The sequence below is a fragment of the Malus domestica genome, chromosome 13 (assembly GCF_042453785.1).
Source record: "Malus domestica chromosome 13, GDT2T_hap1".
Lineage (NCBI taxonomy): Eukaryota > Viridiplantae > Streptophyta > Magnoliopsida > Rosales > Rosaceae > Malus > Malus domestica.
The window spans coordinates 6,197,007-6,213,806 of record NC_091673.1 but is presented as its reverse complement, the minus strand read 5'-3'; the positions used below and the strand labels follow the sequence as shown (position 1 = coordinate 6,213,806).

Sequence of the window (16,800 nt, the reverse complement as noted above, 5' to 3'; positions counted from 1 at the left end):
ATATTCTGAAAGGAAATATTGACGAATCAAAGGATAATTGCTAGCAACATGGGAAAAAATTGAGTTTAATATGAATAACGGGATTAGATGGGATTGAGAATGAGGAACCTGATGTCCTAGTGCTTCAATATATTAATTTTTCATAATTCATTCACTTTTACTTCGTGTTTGTTCAATTGATATTTTCAATTTTGTTTGGGTTTTTGCATATTTGAATTTGTCATCGTTATCCATCTTTTATTTAAGTTTAGTTTGAAGTCAATCTCAATAGTAAATTTAGGTAAATCCGATCCTTATTTGAACGACACTCTACTTATCACTATATTACTTGGACGATATTGTACACTTGCAATTATCAACAACATGCAACAACTACTCTACATCAAGGTATTGTAGATAAACCAAAACAATTACTCGACAAGCGGTAACAGTCCACAAATTGTACCCTCATATTGCGGTTGTTTTGGTGAATTGGGATGAGGAGATAAGAAACATCTCTTTCAATAACAGGAGAGGACTGGTAGCTAAGGGTGATGGAGTAACATTCCTAATATGAGATCCTCATTCCACAGAGATGGGAGGCTCCTAGCCTTCCTCTATCCGTTGGGGTATTTTGGGAATAAAAATATGGTGTGTACAATATGCATATATACAAGTTAGAGGAATGTTTCATTAGTTTTGTCTCCAAAACAAGTACAGGAAATCGCAAATTGTTCGACGGCAATGGCTGCTTGACTTTTGTTCAGTGGCGGCTGCCGGCTCCCACACTTCTCTCTCTTCTCCTCTTAATGTGCCGTGCGGCCCGCATCTGGTAATTCTGTCAACTGCAGAAGAAGACCGAGGAGTCCAATCTGTTCTAGGCTTCTAGCTTACTAGGTAACCTCTCTTTTTCTTTTTCCAATGACGAATGGTACTGTGGTAGGTACAATTGCCGCATTGTGTGAGTGACTGTGAACCGTTGATATGCTTGAGCGTCAACGGGACACAAGTCACCAAACACATAACTATGCCTCTATCCTAGCAATTTGTGAGAATAATTTTCATAAGGCTGCTCGACTAGGTTTAGAAGGAAGGGAAAAGGTAATGGCTGGAACGCTTAGAAAATGCTTGTTATGTTGCACATCAACGAAGGTCACGGTACGATCTCTAACTTGAAAACTTAATTTCATTCGTTGATTGAAGAAGATTAAATGAATTCAAAAGTCTTATACTTTGAAGAACTATAAAATTTATGAATTCAATAGCAGTTCGGTTATTATTTGTTGCAATATTAATGATAGTCACCGCTTAGTACTACGGTTTAGTATATTCTTTAGGGTTAACACACTCCATCATCACTTATTCTTCTTCACTTGTAAATGAGAAATTTTAAATTCGAATCTAGGGGTGGGCACATAAAAAGTGAAACCACAAAACTGAATCGAATCGCGATAAAATAAAACGTAAAAAACTGCGTTGACCAAAAAAAGTGAACAAAAGGTTCAAGAATGGGACTGAACTATTCATATCGGGTTCGGTTCCAGTTCTTATGTTAGCATAACTGCTTAGAACCTAATCAAACCGTGAATATAAATAATTAACTGGGTTTTGAAAATTTTGTGAATTGTAACCATTTGATCATGTTTTTTAATAATCGATATTATCTCCACCATTTCTTCAATGTGAATAATATCGTTTGTTAAAAAAAAATTAAAAATAACAACCAACAATTTCAAAGCTTACTGACTTTGAATACCTTAGTAATGATAATTAAATGGCATTGCCTTTCAACTATTTCAATAGCTGTCCATATCGCTTATGTTAAAAAAAAAAGAAAACTAATGAAAAGGGCTTGAAAACTTTGAGTTTTAATGATAAGGACAAAATAAAGGGTAAAGTAAATAGTACCAGGATTGACTTTTTAGTGTAAAAATGTGGTTTTTCGTTAAAGTGAACAGTACCGGGTGCTTTTCGTTAAAGTTCCCTAAAAAAAATTGGGGCTTGTGTCAAGGCATGTTCCCTTAAGTATAATTTTTCTTTAATAATTTCGCCTATATATACTCAGTAGTATGAAAAATAAAAGGTTATGGTTAAATTAAATAAATAATATTTTTCTTTAAATGTCAATCTAATGGATATAAAATAGGACTCTCCAGTAATCCGAACTATTGAAACTTACTCACTAAAGTAATCTACAACAAAAAGCTCAAAAATGGTTGCAACTCAATGACTTGAATCCGTTATTTTTTCAACCGAACGAGCATGTCAGTCATGAGTGAATAAGTCTAAAAAATTGCACCTCGCAGCCATGAGCTTTTTATGTCAAAAACTTGATAAAACCAAACAATTAGTAAACTTGAACAATTACTAAAGTAAGTAGATTAACTCGCGATTTAAAATTACAAAGACTAAAATCATAATTTGACATACTGAATATTAATTTCTTAATATTAACTCGGCAGTAGACGGAAATTTTTAATACAGCATGAATAACGCACTACCAGATATAAATATTCCACGAGACATACACCACTATGCAGAGTAACTGTAAACTGTAAAGTTTTGCACTGAGCAAGTACCAAGACTGATCTAATTAAAGACAAAAATATTAAATTATAACGAGACATTGGCGACATCATCTTTTTACGTCGAGTACAAGGTCGACACGTCTCTCAGCAATCTGTATGGTGATCGAAGCTTCCTTTGGAGTTCACTTGGCTACTGCTAATTATATATTATTAATTCACGAAATCCCATAATTTCAGAGATTAATTTAGCTTTTGCAATTTGCGTGCATGAAATCGAATCCGGATCCTTGTTGGATCATTTTTGTGATCGTTTATTGTATATTGTACAGTTAGAAATTATTTTAAATATTTTTATTTAAAATTCAACACAAATATTACTTGATAAAAACTGATCGCACGATGTACGATAAATGGATACAATTCACAGATCTCACCAAAAGAATCCTGAGAGGATCTTGTTGGCATGAAATCATGCATCTCATCTCTATTAATTAATAAAACACTTATTGTCAACCAAAATCCTATGAAATTATCAGTTTAATCCTCCAATTAAAACAGAACATGAATAAGAAATATGGGGTAAAAATGTAATTTCACACAACTGAATTTGGCTATTTTTTTAAAGCCTCATCTACATGTAATCCTAACATATCTCTTAAAAAAAAAAAACAATTTTCCTTTCTCAGATTCTCTATCACTCTCTTCCTCTCCCATTCTATTTCAAAAACAAAAATAAAAATTTGTATGCGGATATGCTAGTATATATTATACCAATAGTCTGACACTACTTAGGGTTCCTTGTTTCTGGCCCGGTTATATCCAACGCCGGGCTTTGACAAGCTATCCCCATTCATACTTATCCAATCAATATGTATTAGTAAGCTTTTGTTTGGTGCTAAGCTTTATTATTTTATTTCGAACCTTTCATTTGGTTTAATGCATTTGATGCATGTATATGTGTGTGTCTATATATATATTATGGTGTTTTTGAACTTTAATTCTTGAAGAAGATTAAAATTCAATAAAAATCTGATGTTAAATTGGATATTGATTTTAATCGTCTAATATGTACCTAATTCAAATTTATATTATATTTTTGTTTTTAATATTTAATAGATATCTTATTTAATGTCATTACATTAAAATTTAAATGATTTATTATTATACACATTTTTATTCATTGTATTTATTTTACTTCCTCTAATTAGTATATCGAAACGTTCGTATCATAATATATTTTACTAAATTAATGTACCAAAATGTCTGTACCTAAATATATTGTAGTGAATTAGTAGCACATAAGAAAATATGCAAAAACATAAGTGTACCGAAAGATTCCGTACATAAGTATATGATACTAAACTAGTGTACCAAAATGTCGGTACCTAAATATATTATAAAAACTAGTGTACCGAAATGTTCGTACCTAAACATATTATACTAACCTTACAATGAATTAGTGACACACAAGAAAATATGCAAAAACATGTGTACCAAATCTTTACGAAAATATTTTTTTATATAAGATACTTACCATAATGAGAATTAAAATTTATCATATTTTCATAAAATTTAATTTATGAACACCATAAAATTATAAATAGACATTTAATATGCTGGCATTAAATAGAGTCTAGGGACTAAAATCAATTTTTAATCTTATATAAGATATTTTTCTAAACTTTATCTTATTTAAGAATTAAAATCTAGTTTACTATATATAAAACTCCTGAGTTAGATCGGCAAAGGAGGACTAGTTCTCTGATTCTCTTTCCTTGTTTCTCCTACTTTTTAAGCTCCTAATTTACGTACTTTAACCATTTCTTTTAAGTAAACATGCTCATAATATAATTCTCTTATATTGTCAATTATTATTATTTTTTTTTGTAAAAATAGTTATGATCCACTGCTTACGGACCAGAATACTCGAAAACATATTGATAGGCATATTAAAAACGTACTATAACAATATATCAAATATTATCGATTCCAATTAACATGCATCTCATATCAACATCCTATTTGCATTGTATCAATAATATAGATGACATATGAACGATATATTAAAACATGTGTCTGATTCTTGTATATGAATATATATATATATATAGGAAATTGTTATTAGCACTTCAAAATTCTCATTTTACACTTCAAACTTTCTATATCTAGAAAGAAAAATACACTTTTGAGAAGTGTAGAATGAAAATTTTGAAGTATCAATAACACTTTCATATATATATATAGTCGATCTATATGGTCCACTAACCACCTTCAGGCTTCATCACAAGTTCTCATTCCCCTATAAATTATTAATTAAATGGAGAAAATAAATTGCGTGACCAAAGCCATCACACTCGACGAAGACTTTGAAGAATATAAGAAGACCAAGTTGCAAATGCCCTTCTGCTTTTTGGAAAGGGTGCATGAGAAATGCGACCACTCTACAGAGGTGGCGAACACTCTCATTAGAGGTGGCCATCACTCCTAATCAAAACCGAAAATGTCTTTCTTCAGGAAGACGATGAAAGAAGAAGATAATATTCTGACAATATATATATATATATATATATAATCTATTTATGTTGCACATGCGACAATTTAATTTCAAATTTCAACCGTTCATACAACGGAAGGCTTCCAACTAAAATTTGAAATAAATAATGTATAGGTAGTCATTAGTGAGTACTTTATGCACTCACTAATGGATATACGTATTCATTTTTAAATTTAGCCTAATAAAATAAATATCACATGTTTTTTGTTTTTTTTAGATCTAAAAAAAGTAATTACATAATCATTATTTTTTAAATAATAAATATGTGTTAGAATATTATTAGACAGAGTATTATCCAAAAACGATTGCTTCTACCCACCACGTGGCGCCTACCTACTTGTAGTCTTTAGTTGACTTGTTATAACCCCCACAAACCTCTTCCTCCCTTCCACTAAGAACGGGCGTTGTATTTCCCTTTGTGTTTTCTTATCAGCCTCTTTACCATGTCACCAAATCTACACCCAACCACACGGCATCATTTACCTACATAAGTCGTAATTGTCGTTTTTTTAACCAAATAGGCAATTTACCATGTACAAAAGAAACACTTGACATCGCCTTCCCCCTCCTTTTACTCTCCATTTTCTAATATTGTGCCTACTGTGAGAGTTTTTAGTTGTTCGAAACACAAATACATACGTATATTACGTATGTCATTATATAAGTTAAAGAACATTTAAAAAAAAAAATTCACTTGTGTAATACTATATGACGTATCAGCTTGTGTTCCCTACAATGAAAAATCTCCCCTACATATCCCCACTTAATCCCAAAATTATAAATAAAATTACATGAATTTCCATATGAGTCAAAACTTTAGAGGGTATTAAATTTTGCCGAACGTCAACATTTATTTTATAAATACCAATCCAGCATAACTTCCGTGAGTAGTGCCCAACTTCTGGTGACTGACAGACACTCCTCCCTCCTCCCTTTCCTCCTCCTCCTCCTCCTCCTCCTCCTCAAATCTTAGCTCCTTAGCTCAAAATTCAATCTCTCAATTTTCCCAAACGCCAGATTCGCAGGTCCGTACACGCCCTTCTCCTCCTCCTTAATTTCTTCAATTACTCGTACGTCGATCACAATCATGCAAATTTCGAGATGTTAATTCTTCCATTCATTGAAGAAATGAACCGATTTTTTTTTTTAAATTTCGAATCCGCATGGTTTTATTTCAATAACTTTCTCTTCAGAATTGTGAAACTGCCTTTGTTTTTTTTTTTGGTTGGATTTTTTTGGGGAATTTACAGAAGGAAGACATGACGAAGGACTCGTACGAGGATGCCATTGCCGGACTTTCCAAGCTCCTAAGGTACTTCTTCCTCGTCCGGACAAACACCGGACGATCAAGTTACACGATCTGTAATGTCATTTTCTGTAATTATCCCGAACATAGCTGTCCTTCTCTGTCATTTTGGTTGTTTCCGTTTCCGTCACATATCCGTCTCGGACGCGTTTCCGTTTCAGCCTACCAGGCTCTCGTAGTTGCCTCCACGTGGGGCCCATTCGGAGTGACGTTGGATCAGCCCCTCTGTCACCCCGTGGGTCCCCTTTTTTGTCCTTGGTTTTATCTGACGGCTTTTGATGGTCACACTCTTGCATTTCCCTTACCCTGCTGACAGTGAAAAAGCCGACCTCGAGGGCGTCGCCGCCGCCAAGATCAGGGAGATAACGGCTGAGCTGGCTTCGGCCGGTTCGAGCGACCCTGTCCAGAGGATCAAAACCGGGTTCATCCAATTCAAGAAGGAGAAATTCGAGTAAGCAATGTTCTTCGAATGTTGGCCAAATTCCCCTCTTTCCTTCTTTATCCATATCGAATTTACCAAAATACCCTTGTGCTTTAATCCCTGGATGAGAGGGACCTGAACTCTGCTGTTCTCTTCAGGAAAGATGTTGATCTGTACAACAAACTGGCCACAGGCCAAAGCCCCAAGGTAAGTGATGAACTGGTTGATTGAGCTATAATTTAATCATATACAATACATACATATATATATATATATAATTATGTCTCAAATAAATCTGTTAAATTATTGAGCTAAATAATTAGGTTGTATTGTGAAAATGCAGTTCATGGTATTTGCATGCTCGGACTCTCGAGTTTGCCCATCGCACATCCTCAATTTCCAACCAGGGGAGGCCTTTGTGGTCCGAAACATCGCCAACATGGTTCCTCCATTTGACCTGGTTCGCCTACCAAAACCCAGTTTTTTACTAATCTATCAATTCAACACTTGCATTTTTTTTTTTTATAACTTATCACAAAATCAAAAAATAAAATAGAAAGTACTTGAACACACATCACAAATGTTATTTATTTATCAATAGAAATGATTTTTTACATATAAGAAATTAAGGACATGAACAATTAAGTGTAATTAATAATGCTTAACCTTTGCGACAATCGCGCATTGATTTGTGATTGACTCAACCCAAATGAATGATGAAATCTGCTTCAAAACCATATAAAATGCAACATGGTCCATCAACCATTAGTTATTTTTTGCTGAATTTGCTGGCATCTTATTATTTTATGCGTGTATTGTGATTGACCTAATGGGTTTGGTACCTGGTGGTGCAGACAAAGTACTCGGGAGTGGGGGCGGCCATTGAATATGCGGTATTGCATCTGAAGGTGAATATAAAACGACCACTTCTTTCCATTTTCAACTTTGCTTTTACACTGACTGGAAGTCCGGAACCACTATTTTCATATTCTACTTTTTCTATTTTATTCTGTGATTCAATCAATAATGGTGACCTAGTCATTGGCTTTGTTCGCTTCCTTGCACACCTTATCATGTTTCCCCTCCAATATAAAAGGGACAGAAAGAAAAAGCTTCAGACGTTTGAAGATTTAGAAGCAGAATGGATATTTATTATTAAACCCTTTTTGGAAATGTGGTTAAAAGCTTAATCGAAAGAGAGTGCGTTTTGTAAGTGGTATTTTGCTCTCATGGATAGAGTATTATTTTCATTCTGTTGTATATCACGTTTAAATCATTTTTTATTTTCTTAATCTAGCTTAAAGTAGAAATTTCGTTTGTACTAAACGAAGAGAGAGTGCATGTCCTCAGGTGGAAAATATTTTGGTGATTGGACACAGCTGCTGTGGAGGTATAAAGGGGCTCATGTCTATCCCTGATGATGGGTCCACTGCTAGGTAAGCCTTCGTTTATCATAGCAACACACTTTGCATCTTTCTGATTTAATTTGGTTCAAAAGTTGAATAGTTCCTCTAAGTACAATAATTTTAGTACAAATATTTTAATTAAAAATAATCAAGGATATATGCAGAAAGACTTATTTTCTAACAGTTTTGGCTTTTGAACTCCCAAAATTGTTGCCTTCTCCATCCCAGTTCCCATGTGGTGTTGCTGCTATTTGCTATTTGGTATAATATTTGTTTTGTGTCATGTCCTACTCAATAGGAAACGAATATGAAGGACTTTATTCTATAGAGACTGTTGTACCATTGTTCTTGGTGGCATCCAAAAAGTTGGATAAAGCTACAAGTAGAAGGACAATGAAAGTGCTTATGAAAGCTTCAGATTCTTTGCTTTTTTTTTTTTCAATTTATCTTTGAAATTCTTTGTAACTTTCAGTACTGTCCGTGCAGCTCAAAATTTACTACTCTTTTTAATATTCATTCCTTTAATCATATGCATATGCTGACACAACTACACAAGGCAATCGGCTTTTACAGTTTTACTACTTTTAACAATGCCATTCTGAAACCAGTACTTTCTCATCCAGTTAACTGGTAGTAAAAATGATTCTATCATGCATTAACAGTGTTCCATGTGCGCGTTGAATTTTCAGTGACTTCATAGAGAGCTGGGTGAAAATCTGCGCACCGGCAAAGACCAAGATCAAAGCAGCATGCAGCGGTTTAAGTTTCACAGAGCAGTGCACCAACTTGGAGAAGGTAACTTTTCGTTGCCTAAATTAAAGTAAAAACTGGAAATCATAGCTCTTCTTAGAGAAGATCATGGTCTTAATGCTTCCTAAAAGTTAAAATGAAAACCAACGGTGATTGTTTGTTTAAAGTTGTTATTTGGCCATGTGTTGTATAACATAGTCGAACATAGTCGAAAATCTCCTATGCATATCACCAGTTGTATACAATCATGTGTCTATCTCTATCATCACACTAACTATGTGATGAGAGAAGATAGACACATAATTGTATAGATTAAATATTAGTTAGTATTTTGTTCTAAGCATAACATATTATTATAACGATTGGACTAACAAATTAATTCAGATTCTTCTAAGTTCGACCCTCTTGTGTTCTAAAAGTTTGTGATCACAATGCAGGAGTCTGTGAATGTGTCATTGGCAAATTTATTGACATATCCATTTGTTAGAGAAGCGCTGGTGAACAAGACTCTGAGTCTGAAAGGCGGATACTACGATTTCGTCAAGGGCAGCTTCCAGCTTTGGGATCTTGATTTCAAAATTACACCAAATTTAACCGTATGAGACCAAACTTTGTCCAGAAAGCACAAACCTTCCTTTCGTTTCTTAAATGAATTTCGTCACAGTGCATCTTCTCTGGAACAACATTTGGCAAAATAATAGTCTTTGTGGCTTGTCTGATGTTGAAATAAGTATAGTTTTGGTGAATCAGTATCTTTTTTGCACTATGTCAAAAGTTCTCCTTTCAATACCGATGCTCAAATCATGTAAGTAAACATGCCGTTGAGATTGTACAAGATTCAATGCAAACTTCTTGTCACCAACACTTAAATCCAACCGGAAAATCAAGTGGTATCATGGACAGGGTCTAGAGAGAAAACAATATACTGAATCATTTTTATGCGTGTAGCTGCACAATCACGTGATCCGATGGACGAACCTTTGAACTTACCTCCCAAAAACCCAAGCTTTAACCACAAAATCTATTTGAAAAGTGGATCCAAACCCAATGGAAATCACACTTGAAACCCAACTCTACAACCTACATTTTGCGATTCGTTGGAAACCGTGGTGATTTGGTGACCATAAGCCCAAAACAAACACAATAGCTTCTCTTGATATAATTTTAATGCAAGCAAAAATATTTAAACCCGAAAACGTCGGTGCATATGGCACGTGGACAACCCAAAACTAGTCCAAGCAGGACCCTTAAGGTCGAGTCAATGGTTCACTGCCCCAAAAACCAAAATCCAAACCACAAATAACTTATTGTAATGGAAGGTACCAGATTCTAAGGGCTGTCTATTTCCCAGATTGTTTTATTTATCATCACAAGCTAGCGCAACTCGTGTTTTTTTTGACAGACAGTACATTAGATTATGAGTTCAAAAGTTGATCTATGCAGCCGAAGTTCCGAGTTCCCTTTTTTCTTCATGTATTTATTAATAGGAAAATTATCGAAAATTATTTGAAAATTTTGAGTTTTAATCAAAAAACAAAAAATGTTATAAGTAAATAGTACTAGGAGTAACTTTTTAGAGTAAAAATATCATTCTTTGTTAAAAGTGAACAGTATCATGAGTGTTTCGTTAAAACTCCATTTATTTATATATACACAAATATATAATTAGTATGCAAATTTTAAATTTAGATTAAATCCAATTTATGTGTTGCTTATAATGCTAATTAAATCACATCTTACTTTTTCATGGCACATAATTCAGATAAGTGAAGATTATTATTGATCATAAACAAATCATTTATCAACTCAAACTTATGATCAACCAGAACAACCAGAACAAGTTAGAATTTTAACTACAACAGGTCAAGAGGGTATCCTTGTAGAAATTCCACCGTGTCCCAGCTAATCATATTGCCATAACTAGAACAAGAAAGCAACTCAGTACAATGCTTGGCCATCCATTCTATCTCTTCTTCTTCTGCATTAGAATCCTCAGCTGCAACAATATCCATATTTGGGTTTTGATCATTACTCTTCGTGACGGAATTTGAGTCCGAGTCCGGCGCCTTGAGCATTTTGTGTTGGTGTACTAGTTTGTCTCCTGCCAGTTCTTGAGCAGCAGAAGAGCTGTGAGTAGTTGTTTTCGACGTCGAAACAACAGCAACTTTTCCAGATGTCTGCTGCTTTTTTATGGCGTTAAGCTTTTTGTACAAATGAGTGTTCCAGTAGTTCTTTACTTGGTTGTCGGTTCTTCCTGGTACACGCCCCGCAATCAGAGACCACCTTGGCGCAAATTAAACAGGATAATCAGTGATTAATTAACAACTTTAATAAGAATAAAACGAGTAGTGTTATGCGTGTATCCATCACGGAGTTAACTTATATTTACCCATATATATTTCAATTATTGGTCTTACCAGTACTCCAAAACAGAAGGGGATCTCGCTTCACTGTTTATGGAGCGAGATAAAGTAGAACTCTCCTATTTGACTGTTTCGTGACCAAGTAGCGAGTATATATATAATGAATGTTTAGCGTTTAGTGACTTTGCCTTATTTTCTGGCTCAACATTATAACAAGGCTATTATACATGGTCACGAACACGTCAAACACAAGAGCATTAGCTATCAATAGTAGAGCGCGATCCCCTTCAGAAGGGGTTTCGTGTGTGTGTGTCGTGTATTATGTTTCTATATATTGCCTGAGTACGTAAATTGCAATATATATATATATATATATATATATGTGTGTGTGTGTGTGCGCGCCCGCGCGCGTGTGTGGAAAGAGGAAAAAGAAGATGAAATGAAGGAAGGATATAGAGATAACCTGTTTCCAAGGAGATTGTGAAGTCTGATAATGAGGTCTTCTTCTTCCTCAGAAAAATCCCCGCGCTTCACATTTGGGCTGAGATGGTTGAGCCACCTCAACCTGCAGCTCTTACCGCTCCTCCTTAAGCCTACGTATATAACTAAATCAGTACTATAATTTTTAGGAATAAAAAAGAATTTAAGTGCATATATTGCATATTTATACACTAGTACTATAGATTTGTGCAGCATATATATAGATAGATATACCACTGATAGCTCTTACCGGTGACCTTGGGAATGCGGTTCCAGCGGCCTCTTCCATGTACCCTTATGTAGTCCAGGAGAATCTCATCCTCCTCCTTTGTCCATAACCCCTTCTTGTACTCATATTCTGCTTCCATTTTTTCCGGCAACACACACAGATTAGGAGACAAATGAAAGGGCTCCGAGGGCTTAGATTTTAGAGGAAAGTTATAGCTTGTGTTTTAGATGTTCAAGTGTATATATATACATATAATTATGTAGTACTGAACTTGTTAATTTCCGGGTTTGCAGTAGTACTGCAGGGGAAGCCTTTTGTATTTTTGTAAATAATTTGGATTGTCGGCTAGGCAACCGGAGAGCATTGATTTCCATGGATTCAATTTAATTATAATATTATATTAGCTAACTACCTTGACAGTGAGTGGTCGACTCATGCATCTTGGTACATTTTGGTACGTGGGATGAGACAGAACGCACTCGTTTCACGTTTGGTGCGCGAATTTACTTGTGATATTTTGTCCCGTGAAACAAATTTTAGTTAATTTTGTGTGCCACCCTCCCCCTGGAACGACTTGTTCTAGCTCATGGAACACAAAATTATAACTTTTTGGACAACAATACACCTCTTCTTTTTCATTAATTTCACTATATACCCTTTCTCCCGTAGCCTCCCTCTCTTCTACCCTCCCTCTCTCTTGTAGCCTCCTCCTCCACCACAAACCCAGCAACCCAGGCAAACCCAATCCCAGTAAACCCATCTGAACCCAACCCCACATTCCTTCTACCGCCTCCATCCTCCTTGCTAGTCCCACAACAAGACCATCGCCCTTCGTCGTGAAAACCTCAAGACCACCCACTCTCAAGATGTGGCCGACGCCGTCGCTTGAGGGTTGGGATGGCGAGGATTAGGCGGAAGATGTGAGGGATGACGTTGAGCTCGTCGGCGGTGGCTCGGGTAAGGTTGAACTCGTCGGAGTGGATGGGTACGATTGTCATTTAATCCTTCATTCCATTCCGGCCTGAGCGTACACCAAACGTAGCATAGAACCTCCGTTTCATTCCGTCCTGCTCTGTCTCGGTTTGTCCCGTTTCATCCTGCCTGCGTACCAAACAGTACCTTTGTGTCCAAGGACCAACCTAACCACTTTGGTGGCCTAGCTACTAGAAAATGCAGCATCTACGAACGCAAGTATGTCCTTTCTCGATCGTTGACCTTTTACAAATTTTCAAATGATGTTTCATGTTGGTTTGGATTAAACACCTAAACATGTGTCATGGAGAACAGCAATCCCTTTCGTTCAAATTTAGTTTTTAGTTTTTTGTGTCTATATAATTTGTAAACAGAGAAATGAAGAACTATCTCAAAGAATAAGAAAGGTTGTTTAGAGAGAGAAAGTATATGTTTGTATTGTATTTTCTTCAATATATCATATTACACTTACACAAATGTATATATGTCTAACTATCTTAGCTTAACTACTAAGCTAAGATAAAGCTCACAAGATGTTGACACTTGTCACAATCTAAGTTCATGATATGCTAACCAACTTAACTACCTTACACACTATATCTAACATCGTCCCTCAATCTCAGAGTGAGGCTTTCCAACTCTGAGATTGTAGCAATGTGTGCGGAACAAATGAGTAGAGAGTCCCTTTGTAAGAATATCGGCAAATTGGTCATTGGATGAAACGAATTGCACTTGTAGTAGCTTCTTGGCAACTCTCTCTCGGATGAAGTGGACATCGACTTCAATATGTTTAGTGCGATGATGCATGACAGGATTGTAAGCAAGAGCAATGGTAGAAAGATTGTCACAGAATAAAGTTGTTGGACCAGAAACCTCAATCTGCATAAACTGAAGTAATTGTGTGATCCAATCGATTTCAGCAGCAGTACTTGAGAGTGCTCGATATTCAGCCTCTGTAGATGATCGAGAGACTGTGTTTTGTTTCTTGGATGACCAAGAAATAGGATTTGGTCCGATATACACAACCAATCCTGTTGTAGATCTACGGTCATTTGGGTCACCTGCCCAGTCTGCATCGCTAAAAGCATGAAGATCCAAATCCCCTTTGCTAAACTGAATACCAAAATCAATAGTACCTTGCAAATACCGGAGAATTTGTTTCACAGCAGCATAGTGTGAGTCCATAGGGCAATGCATAAATTGACAAACTTGATGAACAGAGAATGCGATATCAGGTCTGGTAAAAGTAAGGTATTGCAGAGCACCTACAATGCTTCTATATAAAGATGGATTATTGAAAGGATGTCCATCATCTTTTACCAATCTGTTATATGGTAAGCAAGGAGTAGTGCACGGTTTAGAATGAACCATATTTGCTTTTCCCAACAAATCTGCCACATATTTAGACTGAGACAAAAACATCCCACTAGAAGTCTGTGTGATCTGAATCCCAAGAAAATAATGGAGAGCACCAAGATCTTTAATATCAAATTCTTTGGTCAAAGCCCGAATAGTGATATCAATAGCAGCTGAATCACTACCTGTGATGAGGATATCATCAACATAAAGGAGTAGGATAACCACAGACTTGCCAACATGTTTAACAAACAATGAGGGATCAGAATATGTGGAAAGGAATCCCAGAGAAGGAAGAAATAAGGTAAACCTGTCATTCCATGCCCTTGGGGCTTGTTTTAACCCATACAAAGACTTGTGTAGTCGGCAAACATGTGCAGGATAGTAAGGATCACTAAACCCGGGTGGTTGTGTCATATACACCTCTTCTTGAAGAATGCCATGGAGAAAGGCATTCTTGACATCAAGTTGTCGTACTGGCTATCCAAAATTAGCTGCTAATGCCAAAACCAACCTCACAGTTGTTGGTTTAACAACCGGGCTAAAAGTTTCTCCATAATCGATACCCTCTTCTTGATTAAACCCTTTGGCAACAAGGCGGGCTTTATATTGGGAAATAGAACCATCAACATGCTTTTTGATCTTAAACACCCACTTACATCCTACCAAATTTTTATTATGAGGCAGTGGAACTAAAGACCAAGTGTGTTGAGTGTGAAGAGCCTGCAATTATTCTTCCATAGCAGATAACCACACTGGAGACTTAAGAGCAGACTTGTAAGCGGCAGGTTCAACTTGTGAAATATCAACCGTGTCACTTTCTTGAACTACTGAAAGAAAAGCCTTATTTTTAGAAATACCACTCTTAGCTCGGGTTTGCATAGAGTGAGTATTCATAGGAGGAATTGGAAGAATAATCTGCAAACGATCAGGTTGAAACTCATGTTGCAGGTCAATTGCAGTAGTACTCGGAGTTGCAGAAGTGAACTCATGAGAAGGCTCAGAACATACCCCACTTGAAATCTCAGGAACCACATGAAGTACAGAAGAGGATTGTTGTTCTGTGGATGCAGTAATGGATTGTAATGAACTAGAAGTACCACTGTGTTGAGGAGATTGGGATGACAGAGACACGATATGATTGTCACGATTAACTAATATGGAAGAAGATGATGGGAGAACAACAGAATTAGGAGTAAAATGTTGGGTGACAGAACACTTAGCAGAGAGAGAAGGGTATGGAAATTCAGACTCATAAAAAACTACATGTCTGGAAATATAAAACTTGGTAGAACAAACATCATAACAAATGAAACCCTTGTATTTGGAAGCATAACCAAGAAAGATACATTTGGATGTCTTAGGTTGCAATTTGGTACTGGTATATGGTTTTAGTAAAGGAAATACTGAACAACCAAACACTTTGAGATGATGTATATCTGGAACAGCACCAAATAACAATTCAAATGGAGATTGATTTTGAAGAATATGTGAAGGCATGCGATTTATAAGATATACAGCAGTTTGGCACGCAAAAGACCAGAACATGGGTGGTAGAGAAGCAGTTTGCAAAATAGTTATAGCTGTTTCAATGATATGCCGATGCTTCCTTTCAACCAAACCATTTTGCTCAGGTGTATAAGGGCAAGACAATTGATGTTTAATCCCCTTGTCCAGTAAAAATTGTTGAAATGATTTACTAAGATATTCACCTCCACCATCACTCTGTAATATTTTGATAAAAGTGGCAAAATGATTGGACACATAATTGGAAAAACCAACAAAAGTAGAGAAAACATCACTTTTATTGATAAGAGGAAACAGCCAACAATGTCTTGTGCATTTATCAATGAATGTCACATAATACCTAAAACCATCTATTGAATTACAAGGAGATGGACCCCAAACATCACTATGAATGACTTGAAATGGATGAACGGACTTAGACACAGAGTTGACAAATGGCAGTTTACAGAATTTACCTTCCAGACAAGTGTGACACATTACAGACAGTGAATCAGGTAAAACAGACACATTACATTTCTTTAACATCAAAGACACCACAGAATTGGAAGGGTGACCTAGCCTATTATGCCAGAGACTAGAAGAGACACGATGTCCAAGATAAGCAGTGAGAGCCGAATGAGTGATAACCTTCGTTTTAGCAGAAATTGAGATAGGGTACAATCCATTACTGCATTTGCCTTGAAAAAGAATCCTCCATGTGGCTTTGTCCTGGATCCAGAAAGAGAATGCATCATATATTAGCCAACAATTGTTGTCCAAACAAAGTCTATGCACAAATAAAAGATTCTGAGATAAACGAGGAACATAAAGAACTGAATTTAGTTGCAACGGTTTGAAGGAAGTGTGAAGAGTAGAAGAACCAATATGAGAAATTGATAAACCTGCACCACTCGCAGTCTGAATGGTGTCATTAGTAAGGTATGATGAAG

At 35.9% G+C, this 16,800-nt stretch overlaps 3 protein-coding genes across 6 annotated transcripts; 1 reads left to right on the top strand and 2 right to left on the bottom strand.

Moving 5' to 3' along the window:
• Positions 1–567: 567 nt before the first annotated feature.
• On the top strand, positions 568–9,806 carry LOC103451971 (carbonic anhydrase 2). 4 transcript variants are annotated; one of them, XM_008391426.4, is made up of 10 exons: positions 568–876; positions 1,061–1,137; positions 6,312–6,373; positions 6,684–6,818; positions 6,947–6,995; positions 7,132–7,248; positions 7,643–7,696; positions 8,139–8,224; positions 8,884–8,989; positions 9,382–9,806. In XM_008391426.4, exons 2-10 carry the CDS (start codon positions 1,084–1,086, stop codon positions 9,544–9,546), a joined length of 828 nt encoding a protein of 275 aa, XP_008389648.1. In that variant the 5' UTR covers positions 568–876; positions 1,061–1,083; the 3' UTR covers positions 9,547–9,806. The 4 variants fall into 4 exon arrangements, with proteins under 4 accessions (XP_008389648.1, XP_070666520.1, XP_008389649.1 ...); XM_070810419.1 differs by having other exon boundaries at positions 679–876; positions 1,048–1,137; XM_008391427.4 differs by lacking the exons at positions 568–876; positions 1,061–1,137 and adding an exon at positions 5,332–6,086.
• Positions 9,807–10,701: 895 nt separating this feature from the next.
• LOC103451970 (transcription factor WER-like) lies at positions 10,702–12,281 on the bottom strand. Its single transcript, XM_008391425.4, has 3 exons — positions 12,038–12,281; positions 11,771–11,900; positions 10,702–11,227 (listed from the first exon to the last, which is right to left on the bottom strand). The coding sequence occupies exons 1-3, from the start codon at positions 12,153–12,155 to the stop codon at positions 10,798–10,800; spliced, it is 678 nt and encodes a 225-aa protein (XP_008389647.1). The 5' UTR covers positions 12,156–12,281; the 3' UTR covers positions 10,702–10,797.
• A 1,307-nt stretch (positions 12,282–13,588) lies between these two features.
• On the bottom strand, positions 13,589–14,761 carry LOC139190763 (uncharacterized mitochondrial protein AtMg00810-like). The gene has a single exon (XM_070811233.1). It carries the CDS (start codon positions 14,759–14,761, stop codon positions 13,589–13,591), a length of 1,173 nt encoding a protein of 390 aa, XP_070667334.1.
• Between the last annotated feature and the right edge of the window lie 2,039 nt (positions 14,762–16,800).

What these genes read in the sequence shown, in the direction of transcription:
- LOC103451971 (XM_008391426.4), top strand. Translation starts at nt 1,084, where the DNA reads ATGGCTGGAACGCTTAGAAAATGCTTGTTATGTTGCACATCAACGAAG. An exon ending in TTCAAGAAGGAGAAATTCGA is followed by an intron (nt 6,819 to 6,946) that starts GTAAGCAATGTT and finishes TGTTCTCTTCAG; the next exon opens with GAAAGATGTTGATCTGTACA. An exon ending in ATGCGGTATTGCATCTGAAG is followed by an intron (nt 7,697 to 8,138) that starts GTGAATATAAAA and finishes GCATGTCCTCAG; the next exon opens with GTGGAAAATATTTTGGTGAT.
- LOC103451970 (XM_008391425.4), bottom strand. Translation starts at nt 12,155, where the DNA reads ATGGAAGCAGAATATGAGTACAAGAAGGGGTTATGGACAAAGGAGGAG. An exon ending in CCGCATTCCCAAGGTCACCG is followed by an intron (nt 11,901 to 12,037) that starts GTAAGAGCTATC and finishes TTATATACGTAG; the next exon opens with GCTTAAGGAGGAGCGGTAAG. An exon ending in CACAATCTCCTTGGAAACAG is followed by an intron (nt 11,228 to 11,770) that starts GTTATCTCTATA and finishes ATTTGCGCCAAG; the next exon opens with GTGGTCTCTGATTGCGGGGC.
- LOC139190763 (XM_070811233.1), bottom strand. Translation starts at nt 14,761, where the DNA reads ATGACACAACCACCCGGGTTTAGTGATCCTTACTATCCTGCACATGTT.